General features: G+C 37.9%; 3 protein-coding genes across 3 annotated transcripts; all 3 read left to right on the forward strand.

Moving 5' to 3' along the window:
- Nucleotides 1-520: 520 nt before the first annotated feature.
- Nucleotides 521-1,648, forward strand: LOC306911561 (beta-1,3-galactosyl-O-glycosyl-glycoprotein beta-1,6-N-acetylglucosaminyltransferase 4-like; the record flags this gene model as incomplete). The annotated part of the gene is made up of 1 exon (XM_079487030.1): nt 521-1,648. The coding sequence occupies one exon, from the start codon at nt 521-523 to the stop codon at nt 1,646-1,648; it is 1,128 nt and encodes a 375-aa protein (XP_079343156.1).
- A 5,104-nt stretch (nt 1,649-6,752) lies between these two features.
- LOC306911562 (beta-1,3-galactosyl-O-glycosyl-glycoprotein beta-1,6-N-acetylglucosaminyltransferase 4-like) lies at nt 6,753-11,057 on the forward strand (the record flags this gene model as incomplete). The annotated part of the gene is made up of 2 exons (XM_079487031.1): nt 6,753-6,808; nt 9,872-11,057. The coding sequence occupies 2 exons, from the start codon at nt 6,753-6,755 to the stop codon at nt 11,055-11,057; spliced, it is 1,242 nt and encodes a 413-aa protein (XP_079343157.1).
- Nucleotides 11,058-14,930: 3,873 nt separating this feature from the next.
- LOC306911563 (beta-1,3-galactosyl-O-glycosyl-glycoprotein beta-1,6-N-acetylglucosaminyltransferase 4-like) lies at nt 14,931-16,274 on the forward strand (the record flags this gene model as incomplete). The annotated part of the gene is made up of 2 exons (XM_079487032.1): nt 14,931-14,991; nt 15,044-16,274. 2 exons carry the CDS (start codon nt 14,931-14,933, stop codon nt 16,195-16,197), a joined length of 1,215 nt encoding a protein of 404 aa, XP_079343158.1. The 3' UTR covers nt 16,198-16,274.
- Nucleotides 16,275-16,997: the final 723 nt, after the last annotated feature.

Consider the following 16,997-nt stretch of genomic DNA (forward strand, 5'->3'; position numbering starts at 1 on the left):
GAGAGAACCACATTTAAGGAGAGACCCACATGGTACAAAAATAAAAGCGCTGTGAATATAATCTTTTGCTGCCACTTATGCAAGTGTGTGTGTTATGTCAGCACGCTTACTATGTTCACAGTTTTCTCAAGCTTTTTCTTCTTTAAATGCAGTTTTGCAAGAGGACCGTTGATTTTTTTTTGTATTTGCTGAATTTATTCAAATTGGCATTTTATGACAACTAAGTAGAAGGTAAGTTTTATTGTCATTAGATTTTCATAGCTCTGCCTTAAAGTTTATGTTTATAACTGGAAATACTCAAATAATCAGTTTAATTTGAAGAAATCTATGTCTAACATTTTCTACAAAGGCCTTATATTTACCCCCGTTTCCTCCTTACAGAATGAGAAGATTGTGGCGAATGCGGAAAAATATATTTTGTTTCTTTTTAACGCTGATGCTTCTTTTATATGTCTTTACCTTATTTTTTTCAAAAGTAAATGAAAGCTATTTCTCTCTTAAAACCTTGGGATCAATAGGAATGTTAAAGAGACAGAGACTGACAGTAAAATATGACATTAATTGTTCTGCAATATATGACATGGAACCTGTTGAAGTGGGAAAATCTTTAGTTTTCCGAAACAAAAAATATAAATGGCCTTCTGACATGAACATTGTGAACGCCACCTCTGATTGCGATCGGTTTGTCGCATTAAATGGTTTTGATTCGGTACAAGGCTCTGAGTTTGAGTGTGAGTTTCCTCTTGCTTATTCTTTGGTTGTTCACAAGAATGCTGATCTAGTGGAGAGGTTACTGAGGGCCATTTATATGCCACATAATGTTTATTGCATACATTATGACCTGAAGTCTTCAGGTGACTTTAAATCAGCGATGCAAGGACTGGCCCGCTGCCTCCCTAACGTCTTCATCGCCTCAAAACTGGAGAGAGTGCAGTATGCAGGCATCTCACGCCTCAAAGCGGATCTCAATTGCCTGTCTGATCTCCTGGAGTCTGAGGTCAAGTGGAAGTATGCCATCAACCTGTGTGGTCAGGACTTTCCACTGCGGACGAACGCTGAGCTGGTGTCAGATCTAAAGATGCTTAAAGGCGGGAACATGGTGGAGAGCAAGAGACCTGGAGGAAAGGAATGGCGCTGGAGATTTCACCATGTATTAAAAAATGAAATAACTGAATATTATGAGTCACCTGTTACCACTTCTGAGGAGAAATCTCCACCACCTCACAGCATTGAAATGTTTGTTGGCAGTGCGTACTTTACACTCTCACGAGAATTTGTACTTTTTGTTCAGTGGAGTTCTCTCGTCAGAGATTTCTTGGTTTGGTCTGAGGACACATACTCACCCGATGAACATTTTTGGGCAACTCTGGTTCGTGTGCCGGGAGTACCAGGAGAGGTGCTGAGATCTGACCCCGAAGTCACAGAACTGCATTGTAAAACTCGTCTGGTGAAGTGGTGGAGTTTTGAAGATATTCTTTACCCACCATGCACTGGGAAGCATGTACGGTCTGTGTGTGTTTATGGTGTTGGTGAGCTCAGATGGCTTCTGAACTATGGTCACTGGTTTGCTAATAAAGTGGACCCGAACGTTGATCCTATTCTTATTGAATGTTTAGAGGAGAAGCTTACAGGAAAAGTTTGGAAATAACAACAATAATAGGATTTTGTTTTTTCACTTGCATTGATGTCAACTTTTTAAAATTTCCTCTTAAGAGGAAACTAATTTGAGCTTGTAAAATGGAAGAAATACTTTATAGAGTTATGGAACTCGAATAGTACAGTAATTTAGCCAACATGCAGTGCAATAAATATTTTATAGTAGTTTTATGTGAAGAGTGCACAGTGTTTGATGTACTGTGCTCTCTTCTGTGTATCGTGCCTTGCAAGTTTTAAGCAAGATAAAAAATATTAAACTGAAAGTTTAACATAAAAGGTAAAAATGCTGTTCTGTATTTTCATTTCCAGAAATGTTTGAATGAATAATATTTCTTCACTTTAAAATGTTATAATATACTGTACATAATGCACTTTGAAAAACAGAGTCATACAGAGTATATTTAAAGTTTTCATTTGGAGTTTACTCTGGTGTTTCTTTTTGAGGGGGATTTAGTCAATGCACTTCGTCACTGTTATTTGTTTCTTTTCTTTTACGTATTTATAAAGGCAACATATCACTTCAGTTTTAGTTACGTTTCGTTTTCTTTTTGGCAAGTTTATTAATATAGCGCATTTCATACACAAGAGCAATTCAAAGTGCTTTACATAAAATGATTGACATAGAGAAATAAAACGTATCTTAAAAATGCAAATGATTTAAGATCACAAACAAAACTTAAAATTTTCAGAAACAATAAAACAGCAATAGAATTGATTAAAAATGAGTGTATATATAAAAATAAATTAGAAATAGAAGTGCAGTTGATGTAAACCAGCACATTGCTCAGGTTGTAAATGCACAATCAAACAAATGTCTTTTTAATCTGGATTTTCAAGTAGCTACTGCTGAACATCTGATGTCTTCTGGAAGCAGATTCCAGCAACAGGTGGCAAAATGGCTAAACACTGACTAGCGTTATTTTGAGTGAACCCTTTAACTGAATTGATCCTAATGATCTGAAAAGTCTATTTGGTTTATATTCAATAAGCATATCTGAAATGTACCTAGACCATTTAGTGATTTATAGACAAATAACAATACTTTGAAGTTGATCCTGAAAGTAACAGGTAACCAGTGTAAGGACTTGAGGATTGTAATGATATGCTCAGATTTTTTGGTTCTGCTCAGAATCCTGGCTGTATGAGCTGCAGCTGTCTGATGGTCTTTTGGGAAGACCTGTAAAGTGTCCATTACAGTAATCCACCCTGCTTGAGTTGAAAGCATAAACTAAGTCTTGGTTTGATTCTGGCTATATTTCGCTGATTTGCTTATTGCATTGACATGACTGTTGAAACTAAGGTCAGACTCTAAAATGACACCAAGATTTTTTATCTTACTTTGTGTCTTTACCTTGTTAGTGTCATCCTTTTTACCAAATACTTCAGTTTTGTCTTTATTTAACTGAAGGAACTTTTGACACATCCAGCTGTTAATTGTCTCAATGCACTGGCAATTATCAGTCATTATCCCTCTAGTCATTGGGTGAGAGGACTAGGTAGATCTGATTATCTGTGGTACGCAATTTGGTACTTTTTCATTATTTGGCCAAGTGGGAGCATATACAAACTGGAGCGGAGCAAGAATTGAGCCCTGTGGAACACCTCAAGTCATGGGTGTCGGTCAGATATATGTTTACTATAAGGAGTGTTCACATTGTAACCTCTCCCTTTAAGGTATGACCTGAACCATTTAAGGACCAACCCAGAAAGTGCTTTTTCCAGCTTCAGAGCTCTTTAAAAGCCAAGTGCACAGGTCTCTAACAGGAAGATACTATAACAGGTGTTTCGCTGAATTAAAGCGGATTATAAATGTTCATCAAGTTGCCACCCTCACTAAACTAAGGATTTTTTATTGACAGACTTTGGGTACTGTATTGTGAGGAACATTCAGAGATTCATTTCAAATCAGCCTTTGATGGGTTGTTTACACAGCTATGATGTCATTAAAAACCATGTGTACCAACCACCTATTGACAATCTTCCACTAAAACTAAATGTGCCTTTTTATCAATAATTGCTAATATTCAAAAATTCTAATACATATAATTTTAGGAATATATATGACATCAGATTTTCAGATTATCCACTTAATGAAACTACACCATTTATGAAACAGCATCCACTTTTAAAAACAGAAAATATTCTGTTTAAATCGTCCTAGATCGTCTGAATCAGATCTGTGTAGTGTCTTTGACAACAAAAACACAGTAATCTCAGCTTTTTTTTCAAAATGCTTTATTTTTTTCAGCCCCGGATTGGCTAATCGGGAGCACCGGGAGAATTCCCGGTGGGCCGGTCTGTTTTTTTGGCAGCGAGGGCCGGTGTTGTCACGGCACGGTTGTGGATGCTGCTTGCCATAGGCTGCCTGCACTCACAGCAGCCCTAATCTTTTTATTTAATATTTTTTCGCAGAGTGCAGCGTGCAGGTTAATGATGAGGTGTTTATCTTTTGACTCCCTTTCCCCGCCCCCGACAGCGCCACTGCAAGTTGCTCAAAATAAAAAACTGTCAGAAATAAATATGGATGACAGAAAGCGCAAAGGCGGCGCTGAAAAGGCCAGAATAAAAAAGAAGAAAGCTCTGGTAACTGACGCGGCCAAATGTTCTAAGCGGACCACATTTTTTCTCAAAACAAATGAAGACGACGAGACGGCCTGTAAGCCCAACGTTAAGGTAGCTAGGAATAGGAGCACTGCAAGATGCTAGCGGCCGTGCAAAACAAAGTTGTCTGCAAACCACCGTTCATGTATCAAACTTTTTCTTGTTTTATTCAAATATTCTCATATTTGTGAAAAATATTTGAAGTTGTAAAGCAAACGTTTCATTGAAAAATAAATTATAGTGTCATCAGTCAGTGCAATACATTTTTTTTTAACTTTTTTTTATTTTGTTTTATGTTTTTGTCAGATTTTTTTCCTCATTTCAATGTTTGGATATTTATCAACACTAATTCTTAAAGAAAATAGATTCTGATACTGTTCTAATAAATCTTCACTGTGAAGCAAAACTTAGGCTACTGTATTTTCACTGAACTGGAAATTATGATATTTTTGAAAAATACAATGAATTAAAAGGCTGTAGAGAACAGTGCGCTGTTGCAGACTTATATTCTGAGGTTTTAATTATCATTATTTAAATATAGTCCGTCGTAAACTAAAGTGGGCCGGTCTAAGGCATAAAACTCCAGGGCTGAAAATGAGTCCCAATCCGGCCCTGTGCACATTTGATAGGGGAGGAAATTATCCTAAAGGTAGAATATTATTATTTCGTTTCGAAGCAGAGGCTCTGATCTTTCGTACAGTTAATTGGACAAGACAAGACAAGAGCAAAACAAACATGAGACAAAACCCAACCCACTTGTTTGCCTGGTTTCTGATTTTCTCAGGGTTGTCTGTCTCTTCTCTTTCTCTTGTTGTTGATCAACCCTTTTTTTCTTGTATTGAGCTTTAAATGGTTTTTGTCCCTCTTTCTTTTGGGCTCTATTTCATCTTCATCATGTTTTCACTTTTTAAAAGTATAGCAAAGCCAAAAATGAAAATTCTTCCATTGTTTACTGTCAACGGCAACATGTTGCTCAGTTACTTGAGACTACGCCACTCCACTTTAAGGTATATGAGTAGGAGATCCCAGACAGGAGACAGGGCTTCCCGCTCAATTATCCAAACAATGAATACACAACATTACTATAAAATAATCAGCACATTTATTACGTTTTGTTCTATTTCGATTAAATATCGGTCTGGACTTGGCAAAACTGGCATACACAGTAGTGACAACTAGAAGGGGTTACAGACACAGAAACACACCAAAAGCCACACATACCCCTCAGACATATGATTGGGAGATACTAGTTCCACCTCTAATGGCGGCCTACAAAATGCACAGCAGATATAATCTGACCTGGTAAGCCAAACCAACAATTAGTCATGGGCCATGTTAGATGCAGTAGCTGCCACCGCGAGAAATCGGATGTCTAGTTGTTTACTGCTAGCTGAGTTGTTTCATGTATTCTTGCCATAGGACACGGGAAATAAACAAATTAATTGAGCCCAAAGTTGGCAATCATTCCAGTCTAAGTGGTTTAATTTCAGAGCTGTCTCGTCACACGTACTTTGACCAAAGTTCCCAAAATAAACAAACAGAACAAAACAAAATATTTAAACTGACCGATCAGATCTCTTTTCCTCAGCTCTGTATACTGTGGTAGGCTATATGAGACCAGTATTATTGCATTTTGCTGCATGTTGTTCCAATTGCTTCCATTGTTTACCTCATTTGTAAATCACTTTGGATTTGCTTTGTAAAGTGTCTGTTAAGTGACCAAATGTAAATGTAAACTAACTGTACAAAACATTGAGGGAAAAACATGCTGAGAATAGTAAAACAAGATATAAGACCTAAAGCATCAACAAAGACATTATCTGCAGGTGATTTACAACACGTGGCAGCCCTTGGCCACACACTCCTCTCTCCACACAAACTTTTATGGAAGCATATTCTTCTTTCCGCCAAACCCTAGCAGACCTTACCAACTATAGGGGCAGATTGAAACCCCTAACAAAGAATGCAATTTTAGTTCCGCATCACGGCTTTCACATATACCTTTAAACATACACGCATGATCATGAATAATATCACATCACAACAATACACATTCAAATAATGATAACAGTTATCCTTCTTCGTTTGAAGAAACCTATCTCCACTCGAAAAGGCAAAATACGCTATAAAGAGCTGTCATACGCATGCCGAAATAACAGGGGACGATATAACCCTAACCATCAAGTGTTGGGCAATCTCTAGCGAAGTGGCGCTAGCGCACACTTTTAACCATCCAGTGGACAGATAGGGGTCCCAGAGCTTTGGCAAAGAGGAGTGGCCCAACATCGGCCACCACGGACGGATGCCTTGTTTCTCTAATGGCGAGAAGCCGCTGGTACCCATAGGGGCCACTGGGGAAGCGCTGTTTCCTCAATATGGAGGCACGCTACAGAGACCACTTCGCAGCTTAGGGAGGAGTATAGTGGAGACACAAACATGGTCTCGCAGGCAGGGGAGAACTTATGGGAGGAATGTGCGGACTGAAGTATCGCGAGATGGATGTCCACCTAGAGGAGGTCATGGATTGCCATGAAGAGAACCAGCTCATGAGGTTACATCAGACGGAACCGCCCTGTTGGGGGGTTACTGTGTGTGGGGAACCAGGTCCGGTTCGAGCTATGCGTGGATAACTCGGCCACAGAAGACAGGGCTGCTCCGCCCAGCCCACCACTAGTAAGTGCTTAGTGATGGATGGAATGCCTATACTTCGCATATTCTCTTTTGGTATCATGCAAGACTCGGTCTAACACCGGTTCTATGCGGAGGCCGTCTAGCTATTTTCGTTGTTCTCACGGCTTGATTGTACACATTGCCCACAACAACAATGGCTTAGCCTGATGACACTGTGAAGGAGCGTGGAACTATGGAAACTGTTGTCTTCAACTCCGCCGCATCAATCAGACGGGAACGATAAATCATGTTAGCGGATGAGGTAAATTAATAAAGTTTTATTAATGACTGCTCGAATACATACAAATGAAAAGAAATCAGGTTGTTGTGCCTGAGTGTGGACATCATTGGGCATCACAAGAGGGGGGGGAAAGGTGACTGAGTACACAGGGCCTTGGCATTTGAGGGCCCTTGAAGTTCCTGAAATAAAATTATTATATATATATATATATATACATAACCGAAGAGAGCACATGTCACTCCCCTCTTCATTAAGTTACATTGGCTCCCTATAGTCGCTCGCATCAAATTCAAGTGTATGCTCCTGGCCTACAAGAGCACCACTGATTTGGCACCCCCTTATCTTTACTTGCTCATGCAGACTTATGTACACACCAGATACTTACGCTCTGCAAACGAACATCATCTTGTGGTGCCGTCCCAAAAAGGTAAACTATCTCTCTCACATACCTTCTGTGGATCGGTTCCAGATGTGAGGAATGATCTGCCCGCTGCTAAATAATCAGTAGATTCTGTAGCCATCTTTAAGAATCGTCTGAAAACACACCTCTTCTGTCAACACCTGAACGATCAGTTCTGACTTCCATCTCTTTTTATAAAAGAAAAAACAACCTTATCTCTGTATACTGTGGTAGGCTATATGAGACCAGTTGTATAGCATTTATGCGTTTTGTTGAGATTGTTGTTCCAATTGCTTCCATTGTTTACCTAATTTGTAAGTTGCTTTGGATAAAAGGGTCTGCAAAATGACTAAATGTAAATGTCATGTAGGAATGCCTTTGAATTTACAGGATATTATAATGTGCACAGTGTAACTTCTGCTAACAATAAACAAATCATTGCTTGCATTCTAAAGGAACGCCTTTTTCTTTTTGGAAATATAAAGTTACACAACATGGTCAGCAATTATAGCATTCCAATCGCATTGTATGTATCCATGCTTATTACATATATACCCCAGTTAATTGCTAACTTGAAAAGCAAAAAAGTAATTGGTCGAAATATCTTATTAGCTCATTTCCAACACCAGAAATCATTCCTGGTATACGGAAGGTCAACCAGAGTTAATGGTAAAAGTGTTTTTTTACAACCAGTGTAAACTGCATTCTCTATAACTTGTGCTCATGCGGTCATTGCTACAGGCAGTTGGTGTTAGCTTACTGGTTTGCTCTGTTGACTTGCAATCGCATGTTGGTTCATTTACTGGTTCAATCCCGCTTGGACCACTGGCTGATTTTTACAATTGTTGGTCTTATTATGTTTATCTGTATCCCAGGGTATTTTGTTAATGTAAACGGTGACAAATTTTCATTTAGGGTGAACTATCCCTTTAACTTTAAAACGTAACTTTTCCACCTGCAGAGCTTGTTGATAAGTTTGTAAAAAATATTATTTTAAACCAATTTCATTTATCTGTTTACAGTTTATTTACATATTTTAATGCAAATATACATAAAGGCATATAAAGTATATCATATACATACAGGAATATACAGAAACATTCATTTTCTTTTCTGTACTGTACAAAGACCATACATCTCTGTAATAATAAGTGAAACATTAAAAGAGTTTGCCCATTTTTCATTTCAATATAAAAGTTCAGCTATAAAAGTTGGGACAAGTCATTGAAATCTCACAAAGGCTGAGTATGCAGACACATGTTTCTATTTATTGAATCTCTTCAGCTACGTTTCTCAGCTACGATTTTTAAACAGCTACGTTTCTCATGAACTCTTAAAACTTTGTAATTATTACAAATGATTTGGCTTCATTGTAATAAGACATAAAGACAGATTCTGTATGAATACATAAATGCAACACCTCGACCTCAGGTGTGGTGTCTCTCACGCCTGTTCTCTTATGTTCTTTTACAGAGACCAAACTTCTATATTCATGTAGTAGATAATTTATAGGTGCGGTGCGTCATATATGTTTGTTATAAAAGGCAGGCGGCATGTCTCATTGACATCATCAGTTGCGTCTTGTGAAACTAAATTGGATCAATATTAGTTAGTTTCCATCAGATACTTTTTACTCAAACAATAACTGGTACTGCTTGAGAAATAATTTTTTTGAAATACTGGAATGTTTTCAGTTTTTGACACTTATTCTACCCGAAACAAACCAGACTGATGGGTTTTTATGTAGCCTACCATGCAACATTGCATGACTAAAGGTAGGCTACGCAGTATTTTATCAAAAAGGTGGGCATGACCAAATTCCATGTGAATCCATTGTTCAGAATAATAAAGGGCTATGAATAAAATATTTCCCTACCATTCATGTTCATGGTTTATTTCATCATCAAGTCTGCACCACACCCAAACCTTTGAAACAATGTACCCGTTTTCCGGCATGAAAAGATATAAAAGCTAACTAGTAGTCATGGTTTTTCATTTGGTTCTTACAAGAGAGGATAACATCTACAGAATATCTTGTATTTCAATGACAAGTATGTAAGTTTTATTGATTTTATCATTTTATAGCTCTACATTCAATAAAGTTGATATGTTTATTTCCATGCATTAATACAGTTCTGTCATATTTAATTTTATTAGAAATATTACAATAGCCTAAGAACATGAACATTTCTTTCTCCTTACAGAATGAGAAGATTGCGTCTTCAATGCATGCTGAAAAAGGTTATACGCTCCGTTTTTGCCCTGATGCTTTTTTTATTTGTCTTTACAATACTTTTTTCAAGAGTCAATAAAGGCAGTTTCTTTCCTAATACCTTGGGATCAAGTAGACAGCGACTGACAGTAAAATATGACATTAATTGCTCAGGAATATACGAAATGGAACCTGTTGAAGTCGGAAAATCATTAGTTGTTCGGAACAAAAAAGATGCAGGGCCTTCTGACATGAACATTGTGAACGCCGCCTCTGACTGTGATCGATTTGTTGTATCAGAGGGTTATGATTCGGTACAAGGCTCTGAGTTTGAGCGTGAGTTTCCTCTTGCTTACTCTTTGGTTGTTCACAAGAATGCTGATCTAGTGGAGAGGTTACTGAGGGCCATTTATATGCCACATAATGTTTATTGCATACATTATGACCTGAAGTCTTCAGATGACTTTAAATCAGCGATGCAAGGACTGGCCCGCTGCCTCCCTAACGTCTTCATCGCCTCAAAACTGGAGAGAGTGCAGTATGCAGGCATCTCACGCCTCAAAGCGGATCTCAATTGCCTGTCTGATCTCCTGGAGTCTGAGGTCAAGTGGAAGTATGTCATCAACCTGTGTGGTCAGGACTTTCCTCTGCGGACGAACGGTGAGCTGGTGTCAGATCTAAAGATGCTTAAAGGCAAGAACATGGTGGAGAGCAAAAGACCTGGAGGAAAGGAATGGCGCTGGAGTTATCACCACATCCTAAAAAATTCCTTGACTGAATATTATGAGTCACCTGTAACCAGCTTTGAGGAGAAACTTCCTCCACCTCATAACATAGAAATGTTTGTGGGCAGTGCGTACTTTACCATCTCACGAGAATTTGCACTTTTTGTTCAGCGGAGTTCTCTTGCCAGAGATTTCTTGGTTTGGTCTGAGGACACATACTCACCCGATGAACATTTTTGGGCAACTCTGGTTCGTGTGTCAGGAGTACCAGGAGAGGTGCGGAGACATAAACCTGACATCTCAGAACTAGAGAGTAAAACCCGTCTGGTGAAGTGGTGGTATTTGGAAGAAAACAACATTTACCCACCATGCACTGGTGAGCATGTACGAGCTGTGTGTGTGTATGGTGCTGCTGAGCTCAGATGGCTTCTAAACTATGGTCACTGGTTTGCTAATAAAGTGGACCCGAATGTAGATCCTATCATTATTGAATGTTTAGAGGAGACGCTTTTAGAAAGATACTATCAAATCGACAGTAAAATATTTTTTTAGTGACTGTAAAAGTTCCTTAAACTGCGAAACAAACTCTTGGACTTCATGATATCTCATCAAGGTCTCAGTTAAAATGTATCTTTTAATTTATGCATTCTCTTAACCTGGATGCTATTTTGAATTATTTAAATGGTCCATTGGTGTTCATTGTGTACATTTTGTGGTGTTTCTTTTCATTTAAAGAAAGTTAAATTAAAATGCATGCAGCAATATTATAGTCATTATTGGAATAAAATATTTTAGTAAGCCCAAGTAATAATTTTTTTTTGGGTTCAAGCCACAGGGGCCCAGCTGGCTTTTCATCTGCATGGGTGTATAGTTAAAAATCTATTTATAAATACGTATTTTTATTCATTTTTGTCATTGCTTTATGTACAATATTTTGATTATTTTTAGATGTGATAATGCATATTACCCTTCAATGATGACATTACTGTTTTAAGCTGTGAATTTTTGTTGAGAAAAGTTCTAGTAGCAGATATTTATAATGTTTAAATTATTCATTTGTGTCTTTTAAACAGTGTTGTTTAGATTACATGATAAAAGCACACACAAAAAAATTACATTTTATTCAGAAATTGTTTTATAGTTTTTGGAAACTAAATAAATTGTAAATACATTTATGCTTATCACACGATCAAGTAGTGGTCCTATAGATTTATTGTTAAAAACTGACTCCGTACAGTTACACTTTGCAAATTCATGATCAATTTCAATTGAAATTTAGCCTTTTACTCAGTTTGCTGCACTGCATTATGGGATTCTGTATTTATACAGGAATTTTCAGGAACAGCTATTTCACCTGCATTGCGCATTTGCACTGTAATGCATTGTGTTTTAGGGAATGTTTTGACCTGGCAGGACTTTTTTCTTTTTTTACAGTTCGTTAAAACGGTTGATTGATTGATTTTATTTGACCATTTTGTTTAAAATACGATACATCTTTGCATCATACATTAAAATAAACAAAACAAAGTAAGGATAACACAATAAAGCCTGTGTTTGCGTGTTGATTTAACGTTTTCCTTTTGGAGAAACAAATCAAAAGAAGATAAGTTGTTCTAAATAATGTATTATAAGAGACTTACTTGTCACTCTTTTCAAGCTTCTGCATGCATTGTGTCATGTAAATGTGATCTTATCTGGATTGGAGGACTATGAAGGTAAATCAGTAGCAAAACTTGAGAGCATGTAGATTTTAATTTGTGAACTTGTAAAGTAAGTATTTGTACCTGTACACTAAAATGTACACTCACAGCCCCATTGTGAACACTTGTAAAATAAAAAACTGAAATTCATTTTTGAGATTTGTACTTGTTGACAAAACAAGTACAAATAACTGCAGTTTCAAATCCTCCTGCCTTGGCTTTTGATACTACTTTCATGATAAACCTGATGTGAAATTAACTTGTGGACTTGAAGGCTCAGATGCGAGAGAAAGAATGCCATTTGATGACGTCATGCAGCTGAGCCACACCGCCCCCTAACTGCAGGAAAATCACAATGAAAGGATAATAGTTAAAAAAATGCTTAAATAATTTTGTTTTCAACTAAATGAAACCATCACACTTATGTATAGTATCATGTATAACTATTCCATGAATTATACTATCTTGTATAGATAACAATTCTTAATGTAATGACATCACAATACTATAGATATTCCCTGGTGTACATGATTTGTTTGAAAATATAATGCCAGGCTGACTACAATGCCACCATAAAAAAGTGTAACATGGAGTCGGAGACGTTCGGATCCATATGCAGTTTTTTCTTATAAAGAATGGTCAAACAAGCAGAGATCAGAGAACAGTGTCAGGTATGTCAGGCTATATCCAAAATCAGAAACAGTAACAAGCAGAGGTCGGGGCAGGCAGCAGAAAATCACAGTAAATATAAAATAAATCCAAGAAAATACACGGAAGGCACAAACACATGGAAACACATGGAAACACATGGAAACACATGGAAACACATGGAAACACATGGAAACACATGGAAACACATGGAAACACATGGAAACACATGGAAACACATGGAAACACATGGAAACATCAGACAGGCTAAACAAGACTTTCGCAATCATTGAGAGTCCAAACAGTATATAAAGGGGAGTGGTAATGGGAAACACCTGGTGGTGATTATCACCAAGCATGGGATTATGGGAAATGGAGTTGTAAATGGAATGATTACAAATGCCGGAGTCGTGAGTGGAGTGCCCTCTACTGGAGTTCATGGGGACAATTGTGACAAAAAGTATTGGGTTTTTTTTCTCATGGAAGGTTTGGATTTTTACAGATGAGCTTAAAAATATTGCGTCAATATTTAGTGTTCAATTATTTACTCATGTGGTAATACTAGCCACAGGATAATGCATCCAGTCGGTTGTTATCGCAGAATAAACCCTTTCATTGAGATACAAAAAGAACTGATCCTTCTGATATAGGAGAATTACAAACAATGACAGGCTGACTGTACGTTTTCTGTTATTTATTATAATCATTTTCATCAGCGAACTTGCTTCAGATAAATTAGATTGTTAATTAGGTTGCTTTCTCTCACGTATGAGCTTTCAAGTTAGTTTTGCAACGGGTTAATTGCGAAAGTAGTATAAAAAGTCAAGGTGGTAAGATTTGAAACTGCAGTGACAGGTTGAGAGGTTGTAGATGCCTTTTTGTGGTTGCAATTCAAATCTGAATCTAGGAAAGTATAAATGTGTGCAATGCATTTGTATCTGCCAATGTATTTTGTAATTGCTAGTTTACACATTTGTGACTATTATTCTGCAACTTCAAATTCAGAAGACCACGAGTGTAAATCTCAACATTCAACTTAAGTTTTTTTACAAGTGTTCACAATGGGGCTGTGAGTGTACATTTTAGTGTACAGTTACAAATACTTACTTTACAAGTTCACAATTTAAAATCTACATGCTCTCAAGTTTTGCTACTGATTTACATTCATAGAGGACTATTCACATGCATTAACACACGGCATTTGCCAGCACTTTTATGCAAAGCAAATGTTCACATTTGTTTATAAGTGTTTCCTGAGAACCAAACCACAGACAATTTTTTTTGCAATACACTATGACCTACAGAATAACAGTTATACTTTTTGTCTAATATCTGGGCATTAATCCTCTTACAAGCAAGCTTCTATTGTTAAGACTGCCCTGTCACAACGATGCATACTTTAGACACTTCTTTGAAGGGTGGGTGTGTTGCATTTTACTGTGAGGTAAGGTGAGCCAGACGTTGGTCAAAGACGTCAGTCGCTGAGCATTATTCTACAATGACAAATATGGGTGTGGTCACGTGGGTCACATTTTCTTGTTTGTTGTGTGATGTCAGCACGGCAGGTAAACTAAGAATGTGCATCGAAAAAACAGACTTGTGTTGTAGTGTGGGCTGTCAACTCTTTATGGAATGATCAAAATCTCTGTGCTCTTGCATGACAGCGATGTAAAACGTAAAGTAAGTAAAGTTCTAATGCTATGATACTATACTATTTTAATAAAATTAGAGTTTATACATTTGTTAATAGAATGTTAGGATTACCCAACATTATACAACATTAATGCAAATACAGTTTAAAAAGTCTTCCTGAAATGTAGATTTATTTGTTCAGAGGGATAAATCTCAATATGGCTTTTGATATATTGTTGAATTTGTGGAGCACATAGAACTGCTCACTTTAGATGTTAGGTTAAAACATATCTGAACAAGCTACAAAGAAACAATCTTTTTTTCTCAAATCTTCAATAGTCCAACATTCCATAACTTGTCAGGCAGGACATACAACACACCCTAAATCATCTTTTGAACACATTTTGAATACAAGAAGGAAGTGACATGAATTTTACTAGCTAACATGCGTTTCTATTTCTCATCACAGAATGAGAAGATTGCGGCTTCGAATCAACCTGCTAAAGGTCATATTCTTCTTTTTAGCACTGATACTATTTATTTTTGTCTTTGTGCCAGTAAAAGTCTCTGAGAGGCCTCGGTTCATAGTAGAATTTGGCATTAATTGCTCCGCAATATATGACATGGACCCTGTTGAAGTAGGAAAATGTTTGGTCACCCGAAAAAAACGCTACATAGGGCCAACTGACAAGAATGTTTTGAACGCAAATTTTGATTGCGATCGATTTGTCGCATTAAAGGGTTTTGATGCAGTACAAGGCTCTGAGTTTGAGCGTGAGTTTCCTCTTGCTTATTCTTTGGTTGTTCATAAGAATGCTGATCTAGTGGAGAGGTTACTGAGGGCCATTTATATGCCACACAATGTTTATTGCATACATTATGACCTGAAGTCTTCAGATGACTTTAAATCAGCAATGCAAGGACTGGCCCACTGCCTCCCTAACGTCTTCATCGCCTCAAAACTGGAGAGAGTGCAGTATGCAGGCATCTCACGCCTCAAAGCGGATCTCAATTGCCTGTCTGATCTCCTGGAGTCTGAGGTCAAGTGGAAATATGTCATCAACCTGTGTGGTCAGGACTTTCCTCTGCGGACGAACGCTGAGCTGGTGTCAGATCTAAAGATGCTTAAAGGCGGGAACATGGTGGAGAGCAAGAGACCTGGAGGAAAGGAATGGCGCTGGAGATTTCACCATGTCTTAAAAAATGAAATAACTGAATATTATGAGTCACCTGTGAGCACTTCTGAGGAGAAATCTCCACCACCTCACAGCATTGAAATGTTTGTTGGCAGTGCGTACTTTACAGTCTCACGAGAATTTGTACTTTTTGTTCAGTGGAGTTCTCTCGTCAGAGATTTCTTGGTTTGGTCTGAGGACACATACTCACCCGATGAACATTTTTGGGCAACTCTGGTTCGTGTGCCGGGAGTACCAGGGGAGGTGCCGAGATCTGACCCCGACATCACAGAACTGCATTGTAAAACTCGTCTGGTGAAGTGGTTGTATTTTGAAGAAAACAAACTTTACCCACCATGCACTGGGAAGCATGTACGGTCTGTGTGTGTTTATGGTGTTGGTGAGCTCAGATGGCTTCTAAACTATGGTCACTGGTTTGCTAATAAAGTGGATCCGAACGTTGATCCTATACTTATTGAATGTTTAGAGGAGAAGCTTTTTGGGAATAAGGTGGCTTCAAACAAAACAATACAGTGATCTTATTTTCTTTACTGTTTGTGACAAATCTTCCTCCATAAAAAAGGACTGAGTATATAATTATTTTATAATAAACAGGTTGCAAAAGACTGATGGGTCATATTCTTTTTGTGACAGGATCATGACAACCACACGTGTTTATTGTGGAGAGTTACATGGCATTGTTTGTTTTGGCGTGCCATGCGCTCTCTACGGTCTCATCTTGACCCCGCCCCCTCATTTCCTCGTTTAGCACTGAGACTTAGGAATCAAGCCTCAGTGTTTGATTCCTGTCACCTCCCCGTCACATGCCCCATGTAATCTCCTTGTTAGTGTTTCATCCCCCTCACCTGCTAAGTGTTATTTCCCCTCATTAGTCTCCCCATTTAAGGCCCTGGGGCCCGTTTCAATCGTGAGGTTCAACCAACACTGAGTTGATTTACTCAGAGAATCGCTACGCTGAGTTTTCTGTTTCAGAATAGCAGATTTCAATTAGTTCAATCCACTCTGAGTAAATTCCCACTAGGTTACGCGCGTGCACCGCGGCTTTAAAAATGTCAATGCGAAAGTTAAATTGTCAATCACTTTTATATTCATTTTGTTGATACCGTCAAAATGTGAATATCTCTCTATATATATATTTATACTCTATATATAAAATCCACATTAATGCTGTGGATGGACTTCTTATTGACTTAATCGGCCTCATTTTGGGATGGAGCGATGATGGGAATATGGGTGCCATCAATGCACTTAATAAACCATGTACACCATTCTCCTGCAATCCTGTGAAACTCCTTTTTTGATGGCTCTCACAGGTT

This window comes from Barbatula barbatula (assembly GCF_947034865.1).
Source record: "Barbatula barbatula genome assembly, chromosome: 22".
Classification (NCBI taxonomy): Eukaryota; Metazoa; Chordata; class Actinopteri; order Cypriniformes; family Nemacheilidae; genus Barbatula; species Barbatula barbatula.